Here is a 22715-nt window from a genome sequence, read left to right on the forward strand (position 1 = left end):
AATGAACACTAGAAATGTCGCTGACCTACACTTCCTATAGTTTACTTACTCCCTCCTGCCTATAAACCTTGACTGCCTTGCAAATCTAAATTCTCTATCATATCACCTTAAAATCTATGGCTTCATATCCATATCTCTTTTTTTTTTCCAACGTTTTTTTTTTTTTTATTTATTTTTGGGACAGAGAGAGATAGAGCATGAACGGGGGAGGGTCAGAGAGAGAGGGAGACACAGAATCGGAAACAGGCTCCAGGCTCTGAGCCATCAGCCCAGAGCCCGACGCGGGGCTCGAACTCACGGACCGCGAGATCGTGACCTGGCTGAAGTCGGACGCTTCACCGACTGCGCCACCCAGGCGCCCCATCCATATCTCTTTTAAAAAGGGGAAAGGCTCCATTCCCTGCCTGGCCTCTTCCTCCCAACAGGTGACAAGCTGGGCCTTGAACAACTGCATTCCAAGTAGAACACTGAGCCACTGGCACTCTTGCCCCTGCACTCCACACTTGGCTCCACCTGGACCACAAGCTGCTCTGAGGACCTGAGGTCAGTTGGCATCTTACATGCTTTCATCTTGCTTTCCCCAACACCGGTGTGGCACTTAACCCAAGGTAGGTGTTTAAGTATTTGTGAAATAGTATTTCTAGTCACTTCCTAGGCAAATGCTGCCCAAAATGAAAATGCTTTATACATCATGCTTTAATTTTATCACATGAATCCTGTTTAAACAAGTCTGAATGGTTCTCAACCTAGGGAAATCTTGCCCTGCAAGGGACACGAGGCATGATCTGGAGGCATTTTTAGTTGTCACAACTGGGGTGGGTGCTACTGGCATCTGTCAGGACAGGATCCCTACAATGAAAAGGTTATCTGACCGAAAATGTCAGTATGCCAAAACTGAAAAATTGTCATAGCTGTAGTTTCTATTTCCTTTAACCTAAGGGATTTAAGAAGCACTAGAAACCAAAGAGTCAAGCAATTAAACCCATAGATAGGGCGGCACTATTGTTTTCAGTTTCTTAATTTAAAGAAAAAGTTCTTGATTTTTCATTATGAAGTTCCCTTTTCTGGAAAACCACCCAAAGAGCAATATTATTTAAATGGCACAACCACAACACTGCAGTGCAACAACGATAGTCAACTAAGATTAAAAACTGGTCTAAGACTTTAGATATAATAAGTTTTATTCATCTGGTGGTACTTGATGCTCACAGGGCACCGTACAACAAATTTTAAAAATACAATATGAAAAAATTGAACAGCCAAAGAGATCAATTCCATTAGAGGGCCCACAGAAAAACCAACAAAAGCCCACAGAAAAACCCACCCACTGTCATCCCTTAAGAACATTTTCTTCCTGCTTAAGTTTGGCTTTAAGAAACACCAAAAGAAAGTGAGAAAGTCTTTGAACGAGTTAAAACTTCACATAGCGTCTTTCACATGAGTGTATCACAAAATGCTTTCCTTATTCAATAAGCATATAAAATTATCCAAACACCTATGAGCCTCTATTTGGTCCCATCCTTTAAGGTCATAGCTGTATTTCCCTCACCTGCCTTCAAATGATTTGCATCAGTAAAAGTCATATAAAGCGGTCTCTTTTGCTCCATTTTGCCACTACAAAGCAGGTATGTTTTCCATAAACAGGAAGGGCCCAAGAAAATTGAAGTTACCCCACTTCTTGAGGTGAAAATATAACTAAATTTTTCCAAGACCAGTTTAAAACCAAATTCTGGCTTCGAAACCATTTTCTGCAATTTTCATGATTAGAAATTACTGAAGGTCACTTGACATAAACTACAAGGAATTGTAAGATGTAAAGTTATAATGGGAGCTACTGTTGCAAAAACTTCAAAGAATAAAAAGATGATCTGGAAAATCGTGTTCTAGGACACGCTGACATGTTGTCACAATGTTACACAAGGAACAATAAGGAGTTACGACTTCTGCCTGAAGAGTCCTTTACTGCTCAGTATTCATTTTGTAAAATTCAGCCAATTACAAACTGTCATGTAAGCCTCCAACACAGGAAGCACTAAGTGTTAACGGTTGGAGGCACAAACTCCTTAGTCACAGTGTAACAGTTTTACTTAAAGTAGCAGAGCCATCGCCATCCCATGCTTACTCTGCTGTAGAATCTCATTTCCCATTCGAGTTCACCAAAGTACTAAAATAAGGAGGCAAAACTGCTATGGGTAGTCAAAGTACTAAAATGAAGAAATTTTTGGTCGGATTTCTGGGAAAAGCTGAAAATATATTTAAAGTAGTTGCCAAAATATGGTAAGCACTACCTTAATGCTTAGTTCCTCTAAAATTAAATGGTGTTCCAACTTATGCTTAACATCTATAGATCTAAGCAAACCTAGACATTTTAGCTGCTGCAATTGTGTAATAACACAGTACGTAATACGCAACTAGATGTGTCTCCCCTTTTCCATTATACTGCATTTCTTAAGGGCAAGGGGCAGGTCAAAAGCACCTTTGCATCCCCTACACTAAGCACAGTGGCTGGTATACAGTTTAAGTGTTCAACAAGTATTTACTGAATACATTGTTGAGTACTGGCTTATGACATGGGAAAGAGCCCAAAGATTGTCTTATTCTATTAGCAATACTTAAGTAGAAAGCAGTTTCAAAGTAGATACCTTACCCACTTTCTAAACACAGACTCAAGAGTTAGATATGACTTAAATCATTTCTCCTAAACATGTTCATAAAGCATTTTGAGAAATCAAGAGATGAAAGGCGCTATGTAAGTGCAAAATATTATTACTCAATACAGGTTAGCAAAGATGCTATATTCTCTATGGTGATAGAACAGTTGTGCTAGTTTGAGGTGAACACCCCCAAAGCTACTACTCTTCTTGATGTCATTATCAACAGAACAATGGAATTGGACAAAGATGCCATCACTTTATATAGTTTATATTCTGCTAACTACTTTCTATAAACCAGGTTAACAGAAAATAAAATTAAGCCACTTACTCTACACAAACCAATACTTTATCAAAGTTCCGCATTTTACAAGTCATGTTCAAAAAACACACACAAGTTAGCATTTTGTACACAAATGTTTATTTCTCAATTAAACATTCCCTTTAAACACAAGGAATGAATTCTAAATTTTCATAAAGATGAATTAAAAATGAAATCCCTCCAGTATAGTGTGTGTAATCGCTGTGTTCTTGGTCACTACTGGCATTTACTGTTTAACATCAAAAACAAAGACAGGTTATTTAAAAATCATGCTACTGGATTTCTAGCTCTTCCTCTATGACCAGTTCTACACTGATCTGCAATGTTTAAAAGTTTACATCACCAAATCGAAGCAAGTTTAAGAGGTGAAACAGCTGTGCATTAAACACAAAATAAACAATAAAGTTATAAGATATAGTCAAGTTCATAACGAATATAGGTGTTCTTATCATCATTGTAGATTCTTGGGTAATGTGCTATGAGAGCATCCTGTGAACCAATGTAGATGGAGTTGTAAATTTTCCAATACACGTCTCTGACTTTCCGGGCCGGGTGAAACAAACCCTAGAGTAATTAGAAGGTTATATTATTTCAATTTTCAATAACATATATAACCTTAGCACAACTAACCAACAAACTTAAAGACGGGATTCCAAACATTTCTCTTTAAGAGAAAAAAACCTGACAAAGGCACAAAATTGCAACAAGCTAAGACAAAATCTAATCTCTTCTCCCCCCCACAACTGTGTTCCCATATGGTACAAACTAGCCTACTCATAATTAAGAACAGTGACTTAATTCAACTAAATTATTTTTTTTTCATGGAGTAACCTTTTAAAAATCTTAACCTTACCTGTAAACAATACTGTAACATTCTACATGGTCCAATAGCAACTCTCAGGCCCTCCAGGGCTCCCATAACTGCTTGAATTACATGGGGCGATGTCTCAAACACATTGGGCCATACATAGTTCAACAAGTGATTCAGTGAATCTTCACAACCAAATCCATAAACCCCAAGTGACATGTGTTGCACCACTGCACTAGCCGTCTGTCTGTGTACAAGGTCCCTGTAGCAGGTGGAAAAAGAACAACCCTCTTGTTAAAATGGTTTTAGTTTTACAGGAAACACTTACCTGTCCTAATTAGAAACTAAATTACAAATTCAATGCAGAGAACAAATGCAAACATCTCATACTTTATGTACCTGATATAAAATGCCTTTAGAATATACAACATTCTGTATCAGATTCAGGATTCCCCTTGAGAATTTTTACTTTAATGATGCAAACTTCACTGTGGCTCAAAAATAAATAATTCCCAATTAACCTTTGAAAGGAATATGAGCAAGAGAGCCCTGTGCAGTGCACTTTTAGTATGCTACTAAAGAGGGGATACATGACTCTTAGATATGAATAACAGTAATCTCATTTTAAACTCTTATCAATTTAATAGACTTGAAAAGTGATTCAACACTGCTATATAAGAGACAACTAAATTAAAATTAAAACCCTTCCCTTGTAAATTTTAAGTTTCATTCAAAAATGCAATTTGGGGAGAAGGACCAAAAATTTTTTCAAACCAACAGAGTGAGAATTCTATCATCTCCCATGTTAACTGAATTTATGACAAATCATGGAGTTATTTATTCTACAGTGACTCAGCTGGGAAAAACATCAGATAAGTTGGTGATGAGTATAAACAACAAGTTCATACACTTTGCCCTCAAAGGTAACAACACCTTAAAGATAGAAGAAAAAACACTGAACTTGCAAGCATCCTTATTTCTTACTTACTATAACAACACTTAATCAAGTACACTTTATAGTAAAGCAGCATTCCTCATTAATCAATTTCCCAAAGGTATTATTTCTTTTCATTTGGAAGTTTTTGACAAGTTACACCTCAACTTAATAGTACACAGAGGGGTGCGTGGGTGGCTCAGTCAGTTTAGTGGCCAACTTCGGATCAGGTCAGGATCTCCCAGTTCATGGGTTCGTGCCCCGTGTTGGGCTCCAGAGCCTGGAGCCTGCTTCAGCAGGCAGCCTCTCCTTGCCCCTCCCCCACTCATGCTTTGTCTCTCAAACGTAAATAAACATTTAAAAAATTTAAGAAAAAAATAGTACATAGAATATAAATTTTAACTGCAGGTCACATACTTTGATGGCTGCACTCTGATGGTCAGGCACACCTCACTGAGGAATATGGAACAATATGCTTCTGATTTACTGGGCCCCAGGTGGCTAGACTTTTACAGAACCTGATTCTTAGTCTGTCTCTATGTCTTGCATGCATTTATACCTTGTTGGTAACTTGTTGATCCTGCTAAGCCTCCCTTTTGGAACGTCATGAATAAGTAACTTTAATGTGTACACAAAACTAACTGAATTGTTTCTAATTTGGATACCTTATCTTTCTTGAAAAATAAAGAGCTAAAACAGTCATTTCCCCTTACAACTTGGGACTTTTTTGTTTATTTTGAGAAAGAGAGAGAAAGGGGAGGGGGAAGTAGAGAGAGAATCCCAAGCACGCTCTGAGCTGTCAGTACAGAGCCCGACATGGGGCTTGAACTCATGAACCGAGAGATCATGGACTGAGCCAAAGAACAAAAATCAGATGTTCAAGTGACTGAGCTACCCAAGCACCCCTTCCCTTACTACCTGGACCCTGAACCTTTCTTTACATGAATTACTTTGGTGTTTAAAGCTGTATGTCGGTTCAGATAGTTAAAGGTATCAGGAATCTATCAAATAACTCAAGCAGTCCTGTATCAGTGGTCAATGTCTGAATAACTGGGGGCCTAAAATGGGAATAATATAACTATGTTCAGTAGTTACAAAGCCTAATAATAATCTTTGCTTCGCATGCACTAATAAAAAGCTAAATAGATCAGGTCTCTTTGCCACACCAATAAGCTCATGCTCATCATTTCCTCCAACTATATTTGACTTTAATTAATTTCTTTCCTTGTCCTTTATTTTAGAGACAGAGTACACACCTGGGGAAGAGGAGCAAGGGGAGAGATAATCCCGAGCAGGCACCACGCTAAGCGTGGATTTGCGGTTTGATCATCACATGATCCTGGGATCATGACTTGAGCTGAAATCAAGAGTTGGATGCTCAACCAACTGAACTGCCCCTGCACCCCATGACTTCAATTAATTTTTAAAACAAAAGTTTACCAATCACTGCTTTTCAAAATGTATTTAGTCTAAAGATATGAAAGGGGGGCTTAAAAGGGGAGGGAGCACCTAAAAAAGAAAATTTGGGGATCCACTATAGCATACATGTTATTTGGAGAGAATGGTCATGTTCACTTCCATAAAAATTCAGTCTCATATTCCCCCTTCTTTAACTGCATCACTAACAAATAGGTTACATAATAATTATTTCAATAAGTTCTAAAACAAAGAAAGAATTATAACTATTTCTTTCTTGCATTTAATTCAGGTCACTTACCTATCCATTAAAGCATCTTCAAGTAACGGTGTTACAGCATAAATGTAGTCCTTTCCCATTTCACCAATATATTCAAACAAGAAGGAAAGTGATTTTAAGACTCCATTTTGGACATTCAGCTCAGGAACTCTGTATTCATTCATTAAGGCAGGTAGTACTGTGAAGGGTGAACACGTTTCGGCAACAATAGCTATTGCTACAGTGGTACAAACTCTGTTCTGCCTTTCCTGAACTTTGAGGTTGTTTAAGAGTGTAGCCAATACATCATGAGGACTGAAAAAAATAAATGTGTCAGCAATCTGTCAGATTGTAAGTCAATTTTGGAAAGAAAAAAATGTAAAGGAATAAAACTTTATGGTAAATAATTATTGGCAACTTTGTAATTTTATGATTAAATACAATAATGTCACTTAGCACTGGTACTTATTTCTACTTAAAAACTTCATCAAATTAAAATATATGTTGAAGAAAAAAATTCAAATGGTTAATAATTTTCAAATGTAATTTTTAGTCTTTAGTGAACTTCCTAAAATATAAAGAAGTTTTAGACTGAACAATTCTAGACTGGTCAAAACATGGCCACCAGAGCTAGGCAGTAGTATCCAAACTGTGGTCTCTCATGCCTCAATACACAATCTACCTTCCTTTTCTTGCCTTCCCGCCCACACACCTTTGTAACATCTATTCACTAAGCATTTATTTCACCACAGACACTGAAGCTAAAAAAGCACAAAAGCTATTCATTGCAAAAGTCTTAACTATACCACCGCTGAAATAAATTATTCTACTACTGTTACCAAAAGACAGGGAGGGGGTAAGGAGACTCTAATTAATCTGGGTTTTATTATGTTTTATTGCTTAAAAATATTTTGTTATTAAACCACATGTATGTGTGGTATCTCATTTTGTACAATGACTACTTCTTCTAGTTTGGTTCTGATGAGATGAGCAAATAACCACAAATTATCTACTAGCTATAATTTCAGTTGTCTGTGGATTCGCTTTAGAAAAATATTTTAAAAACACAAAGTATTAACATGAGACCTGAATTATGCTCATTGTTTTATTAAGAACTGCCCTTAATATTTTAAACAATACCTGAAAGGGACCAGCTAAAATCTGAAATTATTCTAAAGATGGTACTGTTTTCCTTTCTGAAAATACCTGAGGTGTGATTAAAATAAATTTTAAAACTCTCCATACATTTTAATTCAATTTAAAATTTAAGAAAACATTTCAAAAACTGGAGGTCAGTGTTAAACAATATGCTTTCTCACCTGCATTATTCACACCACACTTTTAGAGATTACTACAGAAATAAAAGCATTTTTCAACACAGTGGTTTTATTACAAAATTAAAAATACATACATAAAAGTAATACTCACCCAATGGCCTTTGCAATGTAACCAAATGTGTTGACTGTGGCTCTACGAATAGCTTTTTTGTGAGCTTTTAAGAGCTCCAGAAGCTCAAAACAAATCCTCATCCATTCTCTCGCAGACACATACTCAGCTCCCCTAATTTAAAAAGAAAAAAGTTAATTCTGATAATAAGAAATTTTAGAAGGTAAACTTGCAAATTCAGTTCTCAAAACATGACTATCTACTCAGTTTAAGCAGTAATCTTAAAAATTATATTGCCACCTCTAATCACCATCTCAAATTGAAATTTCACAGAACATTTCACTGGATAGTCTTACCATATATGTTTGTATTAGCAACATTAAGCATATTTGCAAAGTGAATAAAAAAGCAGCTAAACGTAAAAACCGGTAACTGTTCATAAAAATGTTTAGGCAATCTGCTTACCTGTCAGCAATACGTCCAACAAGATCAATACAATTCTCTTGTACTTTTTCATGCCTGTTCTTTAAGATGGGGGTGAGTCTAGGCAGGAGATCTTTAATTGGTGGGGTCATCTTATGCATACCTATTTAATAGAAGTCAACACACTATCAATAAACATTTGAACTATAACTTGTTCATTTTACCTTTTACTTAGCAATGTAATATAGATGACTAGGCATAAATATAAACTTACAGCTGCCTATGGAAAGAAAAAGCCCCATATTCTGACCAGACTCAGAATTGTTTTTAACTTTTTATTAACAACTTCTGATTATGCATAGAAATGAAAAGAAATTAGTGAAGTGATTTAAAAAATGATGGATACTCAACAACAGAAGAGTTTTATTTGGTTCTGAAATGTATTTGTACACTCATATTTAAATATGGGGACAGTTTATGTTCCGGCCATACACAACAATATAAGCCAGAGGCAGACATGTAAATTAAAGCAAAATTTTCCAGAAAGGGCCCCCTTACCCTTTAACTGCAAAACAAACAGATCTCCAGTCTCCCTGCAATGCAGGGCATACTTGGATGGTATTTACACCTATGAAGAGAGAAAAAAGGAGGCAGCTGGCAGGGGCTCTTGCTCTAACTAGAACTGCTTGTTCTGATTCTCTCTCCATTGCTTTTCCCATGTATCCCTGACCAACAATATGGTTTACAACTCCCTGCAAACCAGAGCCCCTTAAGTGGCCAAGTAACTGACTTTTGGCAAGTAGCTATCTTCAAGTATAGAAGACAGGGCTAAATTGGGGATTACATGTCATTGCAATGGTTCAAAGATCTCCTATACTGCATAAAAACCCCTTACTAAAATGAGAAAAACAGTGGCTATCAGTCAGCTATTCTGACCTCCTGCTAGGTTATTTTGGCTCTTCTTAACCATACAGAAGTTACTTTTGCAGAAGTCATGTTCAACTACAGTAAAGATTAAAGAGAAGAGACCATTTGTTTGCTACATCATAATTTTCTTAAATAATGAAAGCTTTGCTCTCCATACCCAAGGGGGCATTTGTAATGTACTTGTGTTTTGCTTTGGGTTAGAAAACTGAATGGATAAAGAATTGGATATAAATAAAAATGAAACAACAACTTGATAAATCCACTTTTCTCTCTGGTTATGTTCCTGAAACATGACAGCAAACAGAAAAACCTGCCATAATCATTTACTAATTCAAGGGTAAAGAAATAAAGAATATTTCGTCTCCTAAAACTAAAACTTCAGCATTGTTTCCTCACACCCTTCAAATACGTTTCAGGTGAGACACTGTTTTTATTAGGATTCTCTATTCCATGACTTCAAAGTTTTTTGAGTTGGTAACTATCCTCACCTCTCTTTACAGGTCCTAAACTTGCCCTCTTTTCTCTGTTTAAAGTACAATATAAATGAGTTTTAGAAAACAACTTTCGTGACATCCTGACTTAACTATGATTTTGAAGTGCTTAAAACCATGTATCAGAAATCATTACTCAATTCCTAAATGTGATTCTGTATCTTACTTTCAAAAAAACAAACTTAAAAAAACAAAATAAAAAAATTCTTTCATGACCAGCAAATTCCATACCTATTACATTTACAATGGCCTTCAATGCTCCAAGAATGCTGCCCAATACTTCAGGGTACTCTTCACCCAAATACTCATACAAAACAACACCCAAGTGCCCCATCAATTTTTCCTGTAATAAAAAATAAAAAAAAAAAAAGTTAAAATGTTACTATTCACATGGAACTATTTGGTGGGAAAATAAGAATCTGATAGAAAAGTTTACCTCTTGACAAGTCTTCATGACAACAGCAGTTCGAGAAATCAAGTCAGCTGCCTGTTGCCTAACTTTTGCTGATTTGTTATTTAAACGCCACAAAACTGTACCACAGATCTGAGGCAAGTAAGGTTTGACTCGTTTGCCAAGAGCATTGACCACTGTGCCAAAGCCATTCAACATTACAGAGTCCTAAAAAAAGAAAAGCTACGTTAAATTTAAAAACTACATTCATTGAGACTACAATTCAGTTTGTGCCCGAATAGTTTAAATATACTAATATTCAGAGGTGCCTGGGTGGCTCAGTCGGTTCAGCGTCCGACTTCAGTTCAGGTCGTGACCTCATGGTTCGTGGGATCAGGCCCTGTGTTGGGCTCTGTGCTGATAACTCAGAGCCTGGAGCCTGCTTCAGATTCTGTGTCTCCCTCTCTCTCTGCCCCTTCTCTACTTGTACTTTCTCTCTCTCTCTCAAAAAAATAAAACATTAAAACAAAATTTAAATATACTAAGATTAACAAAATCAAATCTAAAAAATTTAAATCATAGACAACTGAAATGAGAACATGAGCATTTTTAAAATTTCAAATTCAATTACTTTTCAGTGATAATTATTTGGTTGAAAAGTAATGTGTTTTACAAATATGAAGGTCAGCAGCAATTTGTTGTAATAATCTGTATCATTACCTCTGTAGTCTGTTCTTGGAAAGCATAAAGAATACCATCAATCAACTGTTCTTCAAGTTTATGATCAATATCTGCTGCTCCCAAGTTGCCCATAATTTTCTCAATTGTCTCCATCACCATTTTTCTGTACTGTTCAGCTTCATCCTTCAGATCATCCACAATCCTGGAAATAATTTCTGCTGCACCTACTTTGTTTGCCAATTCCACAGTAGTATCAACTAACTAAAGACAGGAGGAAAGAAACCTTTTAGGTATTATCCAAGCCAGCAAGTAGGCTGAGAACAGTTAATTCCGGTTTCAAAAACTTTTAAGAGAAAGGTAACCCAAAAAACATAAATGTGAGAGTAAGTCAAAATGATTTAAGGTAAGATTGTACTCATGTTTCACCTAGCCCAGATTAAGTATTTCTTTTAACTAGACAAAGACATTAATTCATAGTTGAGTATTTATCCTAGAATGCAAAATCAAAATGGAAGTTAATTAGCTGACTAAATACATCTCCTTTTATAATCAAGCACGTATTTTGAGACCAGGGCAAAAACAATGTTTAATATTCATTCAAATTAACTAAAGAATTAGTTGAAAAGATTATTTAAAAATATTTTCTTCAGCAGGTTCCATGACCAATATGAAGCTTCAACTCACAACCCTGAGATCAAGAGTCATATGCTCTACCAACTGAGCCAGCCAGGTACCCTTTGAAAATATGTTTTACGGGGGGCCTGAGTGGCTCAGTTAAGTGTCTGACTCTTGATTTTGGCTCAGGTCATGACCTCACGTTCCTGAGATAGAGCCCCTTAAACCCCATGGTGGGCTCTGTGCTGGGTGTGGAACCTGCTTAAGATTCTCTCTTCCTTTTCCTCTGCCCCTCCCCAACTCATGCTCACTCTCAAAAAAAAAAAAAAAAAAAAAAAGATAAAATATTTTTTACAATGAAAGTTTACCTGTCGGTAATTTCTTCTATCCAAAGCCATTCTGTGTTGCCAGAAGTGTTTAAAAAAAGGAGGAAGAATCTCTGTTTTAATGTAGTTTGCTTCTACACCATCTGTTCCACAACACTGCTTTACCACCTAAAAGGTTAAAAAATAGTAGTAAATACAGTCTTGGTTTAACAATAGTTAAATAGTTTTGGGCTTTAACATTCTCTGAACCATGAAACACACCCAATTTAGGTGAACCAATCCGTGACAACAATTTGGAATACTTACCTTCAGCACAATTTTCTTCATTTCTTCATCAGGTGACTGAAATTCTCGAATAAGGATTAACATCACTTCTCTAGTATAGTAGTTGGCATATTCTGCATCCATAAGAGGAATAAGATAGCCAATAGCCTTTAAGAAAGCAGCCAGACCCTATTTTAAAGTAAAAAAAAATATGTATATTTAGTAAGTTAGATTTAATTGCCTTAACTTCAATGAGTGGAAATGAAAAGAAAAATAAAATCTATCTAGTGAACCAAACCTACCTTTCCTCTGTGTTGACGGATACCCTTCCATAGAGGCTTTAACACAGAATCAAAAGATTCGATACCATAAGGAGTTGCTGCTTCAGCCAAGGCAGCAATGGCCAAAGCACTAATGGTCCGAACTTTCTGTTGCTCATCCACAAGACCTAGAAAAAACCAAACACAGGTTGTAACTAAGTGACAACATTACTTAATTTTCACAAGCTCATCATTTAGTCAAAATGAAGAATCTGTTCATACTAGACAAAATTAGACAAAAGCCAATATGAACCAAAGCCTATTAGCAGATAACGTAATAAACCCCATCACAAATTATGTGGGGTTTTTGTAGGTAGAACCCTTCCATTTATCTCTCCAAATCAGTAGCCCAAATTTCAGGACACCTATTTTACAAAAGATGAAGTAATGGGGCGCCTGGGTGGTTCAGTCGGTTAAGCATCTGACTTTGGCTCAGGTTATGACCTCACTGCTCATCTTGAGTTCAAGCCCTGCATCGGGCTCTATGCTGGCAGCTCAGAGTCTGGAACCTGTTTCAGATTCTGTCTCCGTCTCTCTGCCCCTCCCCTGCTCAAACTCAGTCTCTCTCTCTCTCTCTCAAATATAAACATTAAAAAAAAACTTTTTTAATAAGTAAAAATAATTTTTAAAGAGACGAAGTTATATCACAACTTACCATGCTCAATGATTTCAACTAAACTTCTGAGATGTGGCAAGATGGCACAGCCCATAAGAATAGCTATCTGCTGTACAATCTTAATACCAGTGTGTCTCGCCTGCCAGGACTTCTTACTTTTACACACAGCTTTTAAGAAGGGCAACAATGAAGGAATGCCCAGGGCAGAGGCTACAACAGCAAAAGCTCTAGCTGTTGTGTTACGAACATACTCATCCATGTTATCTATATCAGGCCTCATGGTAGAGATCATAGTAGCCAGACCAGCAGCCTAAAAAATCAAGAAGGACACTCATCAGCTGATAACATTAACCCTCAACGCTTTCCTTCTACAATCAAATAATCCCATCAATGGATACAAAACTTTCTTCTCTAGAAATATAATGTAAATTACCTTTGCCAAATTAGAAATAATCTCTCGACCTTCCACTCTAGCATAGTAATCTTCATCAATTAGCAATGGTTCAATGACCACAAGGATCTGAAAAAGAAAAAGAGCTACACTTTCACACCAATTACTAATGCCATACTCGTGTAAGAAAATTAAATACATATTGAAAAAATTTTATTATAGGTCATTTATGTAATTTATACACACAAGCATACAAAACATATTTTGCTAGGAAATTTATAATTACCGGGACTTTGTAACAAGGGACAATTAAAACTTTTGCTAGGAAATTTATAATTACCGGGACTTTGTAACAAGGGACAATTAAAACTTTTAATTACACAATTTCAAACCCCATATAAAAACTGGGGAGAACTGTTCATCACAGAGTAACAAATATTCAATATTTAAAAAAATAACAACTTCTGGAGCGGCTGGGTGGCTCAGTCAGTTAAGCATCTGACTTTGGCTCAGGTCATGATCTTATGTCTCGTAGGTTCAAGCCCCACATTGGGCTCTGTGCTGACAGCTCAGGGCCTGGAACCTGCTTCATATTCTGTGTCTCCCTCTCTCTTTGCCCTCCCCCACTTACTCTTTCTCTCTCTCTCTCTCAAAACCAAACATTAAAAATTTTTGAAAAAATTCATAAAAAAAAAAACTACACTGATCTTCATTTAACAATTCTAAGCCATTATTACCACCAGCAAAAAGATGGGTCCTTAACACCAAATGGCATGCTACAGACATGTATCTTTTCTTATCCTAACATAATACCAATAAAAGTAAATGAAAAAGTATGAATAATATGAAACCATTTTAGTCAAGATGACAAAAAGTTCCTTCAATATCTACACACATACATTTGTATATGTGTGATATATACTTGTGCAAAGAAAAAGGTCTAAGAGGACATATAAATATAATATTGGTTAACTCTGTGGAGTGTCTTACAGGGGGGTGAAATTTCCCTTTTTTGTTGTGAATGCATGCATCAGCTATTACCTTTTAAGAATTTTTTAAATTTCACAAATAATAAGTGACTTAAGAAATCCATTAATTGTTTTTATATTAAAAATTATCCAACTATTAGAAACACTACTTTAATTAGAACAACACACCTTGTGCACATATGGTCGAACTAAGTCATCAAGTTTGTATAATATTCGATCAATAACTTTCACAAGTAAATGACGCTCTTGATCCTCAAGTGTAGGAGACATCAGTAGAGGAAGAATCTGATTAAACAAAGGACCAGCTCCAAATTCACGAGCTTTATCAGTAATCTGACGCAATGCAGCCTGGGGGGGAAAAAAAAGAGTAGAAGGTATATTCCCTTATAATTAAGCATTCTGAAAGAACTAATTACTCCATGATTTTCTTTACCTTAATATTTTTAGTATAAACTTCACAAGACATCTTACACATTAGCATAAGTGCATTCCCATCAAATTACTCTGAAGTTAGAGGGGCGTCTGAGTGGCTCAGTCACATCTGACTCTTGATTTTGCTTCAGGTCATGATCTCACAGTTTCTAAGATGGAGCCTGCTTGAAATTCTCTCTCTCCCTTTCTCTCTGCCCCTCCCTGGCTAGCGCTCTTGCAGATCTCTGCATCTCTCAAAATAAATAAACTTAAAAAAAAAATTTATAAAAAGGCCCGGAAGACAAAAAGGAGAATCTCATTTTTCAGCATCTGTATTAGCATAAAGCTGTTTGATTAAAAAAATTAAATCCTTCATACTACACCTTTCTTTCCCTTACACTATGCCCATGGTAAAGATGAAGAGATTAATTATAAATTTCTAAACATAAAACTATAGTGAACATGACGATGTAATGAACTAGTACTTACCTTTCTCATTGGAGGTGTTCCATTCTTAATTTTTAAAAGAAGCTTCATTATTTTTCTCTCTTTTTGCTCTTCTGGACTAAGTGTTGATTCATCAACATCAACCTAACAGTAAAAAAAAAAGAAAATGCAGTTAGATTAAGATACTGTGATTTGTAAGTCCTAAATAAAAAATGGTATTTCAGTTCTGCTATTATCACTTACCAAAAGTTTATCAAAGTACTGAATATCATCAGGTTTTAAAAATGGCAGATTCCCAGATGGTTGGTCATTAACACTTTTCATTGTTCTATCTTCAGTTTGCATGTGGAAACCAGTCATACCACCCAAAGGCGTTGGAGTTGCTGTCAGCTTTCGAGCTGGAGTTCGAATAGGAACATAACCAGCTGGAGGGGGAAGTACCTAATACAGTTAAAAGACAGTTTAGGATTTTCTTGACTTTATAATAAATAACACAATAATATTTGTATTTAAAATATCTTAACAGTTTATTAGCTAAGAAGCTTCCTGCTTGTTCTATCATTTAAAATCTGTATAACAGGGACACCTGGGTGGCTCAGTCGGTTAAGCATCCAACTTCAGTTCAGGTCACATGATCTCACAGTGCATGAGTTTGAGCACCGCATCAGTGTCTGTACTGACCAACTCAGAGCCTGGAACCTGCTTCAGATTCTGTGTCTCCCTCCCTCTTTACCCCTCCCCGCCTCATTCTTGTTCTCTCTTTCTCTCAAAAGGAATAAACATTAAAAAATTTTTTTTAAATCTGTATGACAAACATTTCTCATTTGCTGATTAAAAAGCACATTAAGAATATTAGTAATGTGGGGAAATGAGGAGATAAATGAAGCAGGCTTATAAAATTCTGATCACTCTCAAACATTAATCTATATAAACATGTTGGTGAGCCGACATGTCATAAATGGAAATAAGTTCACAAAGTGCACATAATATATAAAGGGTTAATTTTAATAAAGTTAAAATTTAGATTCATACAAATCTCTGCACCGTAAAAGCAAGAATCTTAGTATTTAAGTTGCTTGACAAAATGTATAAAAACTAAATCTGGGGTGCCTAAGTAGCTCAGTCAGTTGAGCGTCTCCTGATTTCAACTCAGGTCATGATCTCGTCATGGGATCGAGCCCTGTGTTGGTCCACTCAGTGCAGAGCCTGCTTAAGAGTCTCTCTCTCCCTCTGCCCCTCTCCCCTGCTCGTGCTCTCTAAAATGAAAAAAACAAAAAACTAAAACCAAAATATTTACCAGGGTCCTATAAAATACACCATTTGATTAAACCAAGAAATTTACTTAAGATTCACTAAGAAAGATTTTTATCTCCTATGGATATTAAGGTAATCAATGACTGTAACTGAGAAGACATTCAGGAAGTCAACAGTAAGTTGCAGAAATGTCTATACCCACAGCATTATGTGGAGGCTACAAGAAGTTTAAAGCAGAAATTCATGCACACTTGAAACACTCTAATACAAAACTAACAAGGGGGAAAAACATACATATACAAACTCTTAAAAGCAATGGGCACCAGCAATATAAGGCTCTGTAGAGGCCATCGGAATCTAGTTCCAGCTATATGACCACAGACTACCTTTAGACCAGCAAATGGTCCCTGAATGCCAGGTACATTTTATAACTCAAAATAAACTTTAACTTGATACAGTAAAAACAATATTCTTTGTGTTCATTTGCAATCCATGAATTTAAATACACAAAATCTTGTGAAACACAAAGTAAAATAACCATGATCTAATGTAAGCTTAATCCTGAGACTATGATGAACTGAAGCAACAAGCTATTTCATATCCCAAAGGCAGCAAGTTCTCAAAGTATGGTCCTAGAGGTCCTTGAAATTTCTCACTTTCCAAAAGCAATAAAAGCTTTGTATCATTCAGTTTTTTCATCTCTATTACTTTTTGGAAATAGCTAAAAGAATTAGCAGTAGTAAATTTGGGCAAAGCCAATGTAAACCTGACCAATTAATTTTTTCAAAGAACACTTAAAGAAAATTCACATTATAAATACCACATTACCTTATATCCTTCTGGAAACATGGCATCTAATTCTTCATCAGAAAGTGGACGGTTTCTCTCATCAATTTCTCTTTCCCACCTCCAAGCTTGAAGCTGTTCGGGAGTCATACTCATTATGTGACCTACCAAAAAAAGCAAATTTCTGTAACAATCTATAGCGTTAAGTCTTTATCGTTACATAGGTCCTTGGGATATAAGACAGTTAACCTCATAATTGCTTTATATTATCAACTCAAATCAAGACTTCTTTTTATATCTGGTCATTCTTGCTAAAAATAAACATTAATAACATACAGAATACCTCAGAGAAAAACATTCAAAATATTTCCGGTAAAAAGTATTTCCAATGGGAAAGTTTCTACCTGGAGTAGGGGTAGCCATGTTCATGGCTGGTGTGCCAATTGGTGTCTTTCCAGGTGTCAGAACAGGAGTGCTTCCACCCATCTGACTAGCTGGTGTTTCATCCCAACGTGACTTTCTTTTACTGGCTCCAGGAGTTGGTGTTTCACCAATTGAATCTCCACCTCGATCTGTTCGAGGAGTCTCAGCCCATCCGCTTCCATGCCCAGGAGTATCTTTAAAGAAAAAAAGTAAATAAATATAAAATTTTAACCACTGTCAAAAAATTAGTGTATTCTCAAAGAGCTAATATTGAAATGGATCAAGTTCAAAAAAAGGATATTCTTAAAATGCAGACCCACTTAAGAGTTTTAATTTTCATTTCGTCTTTATTCTCTTTCATTTCTTCTTTCCCAATGATTACAAAAGCATAGTAACCACTGAGGAGTAAGAAAACAAAAGTATTTTTTTAACCATGCATACTATCACAACCCAGAGACAACCACTTTATGCATCTTGAGCCACTTTTCATTTCTCCATATGGTTGATATTACTCTGTACATACAATTCTATACTGCTTCTTTCATCTACTATATGTTAAGCACTCTCCCCATCACTAAAAATTCTTTATAAAAATATAGCAGATGTACTATGAAGTCTTAACCTGCCACAGCTAATCTTATAAAGAACTAACAAGACACATGGAAATGCAAACTGGTGTAGCCACTCTGGAAAACAGTATGGAGGTTCCTCAAAAAACTAAAAATAGAACTACTCTATGACCCAGCAATTGCACTACTAGGTATTCATCCAAGGGACACAGGAGTGCTGTTTTGAAGGGTCATGGCACCCCAACGTTTATAGCAGCGCTATTGACAATAGCCAAAGTACAGAAAAAGCCCAAGTGTCCATCGATGGATGAATGGATAAAGATGTGATATGTGTGTGTGTGTGTGTGTGTGTGTATACACACACACACACACACACACACACACACACACACACACACACACACACACAAATGGAGTATTACTTGGTAATCAAAAAGAAGGAAACCTCGCCATTAGCAACTACATGGATAGAACTAGAGAGTACTATGCTAAGCGAAATTAGAGAAAAACAAGTATCGTATGACTTCACTCATATGAGGAATTTAAGATACAAAACAGATTAACATAAGGGAAGGGAAGCAAAAATAATAGAAAAACAGGGGAACAAAACATAAGAGAAAATAATATAGAGAACAAACAGAGGGTTGCTGGAGGGGTGATGGGTTAAATGGGTAAGCAACATTAAGAAATCTAGTCTTAAAAAAAAAAAAAAAAAAAAGAAAAAAAAAGAAATCTAGTCCTGAAATCACTGTTGCACTATATGCTAACTTGGATGTAAATTAAAAAGTAATTGGTTTTGGGGCGCCTGGGTGGCTCAGTCAGTTAAGCGGCCGACTTCGGCTCAGGTCATGATCTTGCGGTCCGTGAGTTCAAGCCCCGCGTCGGGCTCTGTGCTGACAGCTCAGAGCCTGGAGCCTGTTTCAGATTCTGTGTCTCCCTCTCTCTGACCCTCCCCCGTTCGTGCTCTCTCTGTCTCAAAAATAAATAAACGTTAAAAAAAAAAAAAAAAAAGAAAAAAAAAGTAATTGGTTTTTTAAAAAAATGAATGCACTTAACACCAATGAATTGTACATGTAAAACAGTTAAAATGGTAAATTTTATGTTATGTATATTTTATCACAATAAAAAACTAAGTTATGGTCTACAATCTTTTCTTTCTCCTAATATTCTTCCTAAAATAAATATTAAACCTTTTCAAGAAGGGAAAAGAATTAGGCATATGATCTGCTTAGTCCTTTATCTGTCCCCAAAGCAGCTGATTATTTACCTGTCTAGCCAGGACTAGAGATGTAAACAGATTTCCTCTTATAAATGTACCACTCATCAAATCAATACTTCACCCAAACACACACCCAGACTCCACTAGAAGTACCTCTTTCGGTTTTGGGGGTCTCATCCCATCTGTTTTTACGAGCACTGGAAGTTGCACCTCCGTGGCCTGGTGTTGCATGGCCTGGCGTATCGCCGCGTCCAGGAGTAGCAGCTCCCGCTGGTGTGTGGCTAGGTGTAGGATCCCATATTTTTGAGCCTGGGGTTGCTCCAGGAGTCTCACTTCCCTTTGCCCGACCTGGTGTCTCATCCCATCTTAAGGAAGGGGTATGTCCGGGGGTCTTAACAAAGCAAAAAAAATACCTTTATTTCACACACCTACACATTCACATAAAAATAACTAGAAAATTTCTATTAGAAAGATAATAAATAAACGTTTTAGTCTTCTGTATAAATGAGAGTAAACTACCCTGCTTAAAAGATACCTACTTCAGGGGCGCCTGGGTGGCGCAGTCGGTTAAGCGTCCGACTTCAGCCAGGTCACGATCTCGCAGTCCGTGAGTTCGAGCCCCGCGTCAGGCTCTGGGCTGATGGCTCAGAGCCTGGAGCCTGTTTCCGATTCTGTGTCTCCCTCTCTCTCTGACCCTCCCCCGTTCATGCTCTGTCTCTCTCTGTCCCAAAAATAAATAAACGTTGAAAAAAAAAAAAAAAAAAAGATACCTACTTCATAGCAAATATGTCTAAAGACAATGTAAAGTTTTAATTTTGAACAGTTTTGAGAATAAAGCCCTAGCTTAAAAAAAATGTATTTTGGGTTATGAACCTTGGATATGCCATTAATATCTCTGTAGCTTTTAGAAAACCACTAAGCTTTCTCTGTCTGCCATCTGCAATCTAAACATTTCAGCTTTAATGATATCATTGCTACTTCCCAAACTAGGTTTAGAGACATATACCTAGAAATTCTCACACTAAGGAAACACTATTTTTGTGTTTGTGTTCAATTTTGTGTGTGTTTTTAGTTAACATAAGTATGTTTTGGATCACCTGGGTCATAAGTAGATACTGCCACATAATTTTAATCCTTGAGATTTAAAATCACATTTGTAGTATAATTCTAACTGAAGTTGACAAGATTATTAGTGAAAAAAGATTAGAAGTGAAGTGAAGTAACCAAAGGTTCCACTATAGTTTGAACAGAGACAAGTGGTGGGTGATTCAGGGCATCAGACAGCCCATGATAACAAAACAACCTGCACAGTGGAGACAATACAGTATCAAACTATCAGGTGGTTCAGTGTAAGCCACACAAAATTTGATTTAAGACTCAAGTATCCATATAGCTTTTGTAATATACCTTTATGTATTTATTTTAAAGCTGGATGCTCTCTATCCAACACAAGAATTCTACCCAGCTTTACACCTGCAAATTTACATGAATACCATAATTAAGACTCAACAGTTTTTTTCTTTTAAAAAGATTTTATGTATCACTCAGGGTTGAGAAATTTTCAATTAGGTGAATGAAGCACATGAATTGTTCAAAATCTCATCTTGGCAACTGCTCCTCCTGCTGAATCAGGGAAGAAATAAATTTTTTAAGTATTTATTCATTTATTTTGAGAGAGAGAAAGCATGTGCACACGCACAAGCAGGCTAGGAGAGGGAAAAAGAGAATCCCAAGCAGGCTCCGTGCTATCAGCACAGAACCAGACACGGGGCTCAATCTCATTAACCAAGAAATCAGGACCTGAGCTGAAATCAAGAGTTTGATACTTAACGGACTGAGCCACCCAGGCACCCTGGAAATAAATTCATTCTATTATCCATTATAATTTCCACAGTTTTGGGGTGCCTGGGTGGCTCAGTTGGTTAGGTGTCCAACTCTCAATTTTCAGCTAAGATCACGATTCCAAGGTTGTGGAATCAAGTCTTAACGTCAGGCTCTGCGCTGAGCATGAAGTATGCTTAAGATTCTTTCTCTCTCCCCTTCTGCCCCTCTCCCATACTCATGCTCTATTAAAAAAAAAAAATTAAATGCCTATTAAACATCCAAATAAAAGTGTTAGGTCCAAGGAACAGAGGACATGAATGGGATAGATTTGTAAATCTGGGAGTAGTCTCACGGAGATGGTATAGGAAGATAGGAATGAGAGGAAGGAGTGCTTTTAGATGGAAAAGAGGTCCAAGGACTGAGCACTAGAACACCCCCAAAGTTAAAGGAAGCCGAGGAAGATCTCACCAACAAGACAGGAGTCAGTTAGGAGAGTATTAGGAGAATCAAGAGAAACTCAAGTTCAGAATCTAAGAAAAGGGAATCAAGTGATAGCAAATGTCACTGATATGTGATAAATGAAATGATATGATATGTATAGGATATGAGGATTGAAACTTGATCTATGGATTTACCAAAAGGAGGTCAAATGACCTTGACAAGAGATGTTTTGGTGGAGTGGTACAAGCAAAACACCAGATAAGCAGAATGCAAGTATAGACAACTCATTCAAAGCATTTTGCAGTGAAAAGTCAGAAATGGCTAGAAGGGGATGTGAAGATCAAGGAATGGTTTCCTGTAGTTTTCTGGTTTTAAAAGGAAAACAGGTAAAATGTGTTTGCTGATAATAATCTAGAGAAAAAACTGATGTTACACAAAAGTCTCTGAGTAGTAAGAAGAGACGGGAAATAGTACATAAGCAGAAGTTGTTCAACTTGCATCAACACCTCATTACAGAAAGAAAAAGTAGATGAAACCAGAAACAGGCATACTGGTAGATTTCATAGTGGGAACATGTTTAAGTTTTTCAATTATTTCTACTTTAAAAAGGAAAAATAGGAATTAATATCATCATATAAAAAGCTGTTAAGAAGGTATTAGAAGATTGAAATAACAAAGAAGTTCTCTGGGAGTGTGAGAGACAGAGAATTACTGCTTAACAGAGTTTGCTCAAGGTGATGAAAAAATTTTGAAAATAGCGGTGACAGCTGTACAACATTGAGTGTAATTAATGCCACCAAATTGTACATTTAAACATGGTTAAAATGACAAATTTTACATTATTAATGTTTTATCACAAGTTTTAAACATTTTAAAACAGGGGTGCTTGGGTTGCTGAGTCTGTCGAATGTCCAACTTCGGCTCAGGTCATAATTTCACGGTTCATGAGTTAGAGCCCCACATGGGCTCACTGCTGTCAGCACAGAGCCTGCTTTGGATCCTCTGTCCCCCTCTCTCTCTGCCCCTCCCCCACTTGTGCTGTCTCTCAAAAATAATTAATTAACATTAAAAAAAATCTTGAGGGGTGCCTACGTGGCTCAATTGGTTGAATATCTGACTTCAGCTCAGGTC

General features: G+C 36.6%; 1 protein-coding gene across 3 annotated transcripts in view; it reads right to left on the reverse strand.

The window, feature by feature from the left end:
• Nucleotides 1-1163: 1163 nt before the first annotated feature.
• The window catches only part of SF3B1 (splicing factor 3b subunit 1), a 61358-nt gene continuing 39806 nt past the window's right edge, over nucleotides 1164-22715 (reverse strand). For 2 of the 3 annotated variants that reach the window (XM_045480615.1, XM_045480616.1), the window contains 19 exons: nucleotides 19473-19710; nucleotides 17513-17725; nucleotides 17151-17272; nucleotides 15312-15509; nucleotides 15111-15212; nucleotides 14379-14558; nucleotides 13264-13350; nucleotides 12870-13140; nucleotides 12197-12342; nucleotides 11937-12083; nucleotides 11673-11798; nucleotides 10729-10950; nucleotides 10054-10236; nucleotides 9849-9960; nucleotides 8242-8362; nucleotides 7819-7950; nucleotides 6433-6705; nucleotides 3827-4043; nucleotides 1164-3537 (listed from right to left, as the gene is read on the reverse strand). In XM_045480615.1, the coding sequence (XP_045336571.1) occupies nucleotides 3379-3537; nucleotides 3827-4043; nucleotides 6433-6705; nucleotides 7819-7950; nucleotides 8242-8362; nucleotides 9849-9960; nucleotides 10054-10236; nucleotides 10729-10950; nucleotides 11673-11798; nucleotides 11937-12083; nucleotides 12197-12342; nucleotides 12870-13140; nucleotides 13264-13350; nucleotides 14379-14558; nucleotides 15111-15212; nucleotides 15312-15509; nucleotides 17151-17272; nucleotides 17513-17725; nucleotides 19473-19710 (3249 nt within the window). In that variant the 3' untranslated portion in view covers nucleotides 1164-3378. Of the gene's footprint in view, nucleotides 3538-3826; nucleotides 4044-6432; nucleotides 6706-7818; nucleotides 7951-8241; nucleotides 8363-8757; nucleotides 8828-9848; nucleotides 9961-10053; nucleotides 10237-10728; nucleotides 10951-11672; nucleotides 11799-11936; nucleotides 12084-12196; nucleotides 12343-12869; nucleotides 13141-13263; nucleotides 13351-14378; nucleotides 14559-15110; nucleotides 15213-15311; nucleotides 15510-17150; nucleotides 17273-17512; nucleotides 17726-19472; nucleotides 19711-22715 lie in introns of those variants that run through there. The other variant, XM_045480617.1, reaches the window with a different exon arrangement.

Source organism: Leopardus geoffroyi, chromosome C1 (assembly GCF_018350155.1).
Source record: "Leopardus geoffroyi isolate Oge1 chromosome C1, O.geoffroyi_Oge1_pat1.0, whole genome shotgun sequence".
NCBI classification, from domain to species: domain Eukaryota; kingdom Metazoa; phylum Chordata; class Mammalia; order Carnivora; family Felidae; genus Leopardus; species Leopardus geoffroyi.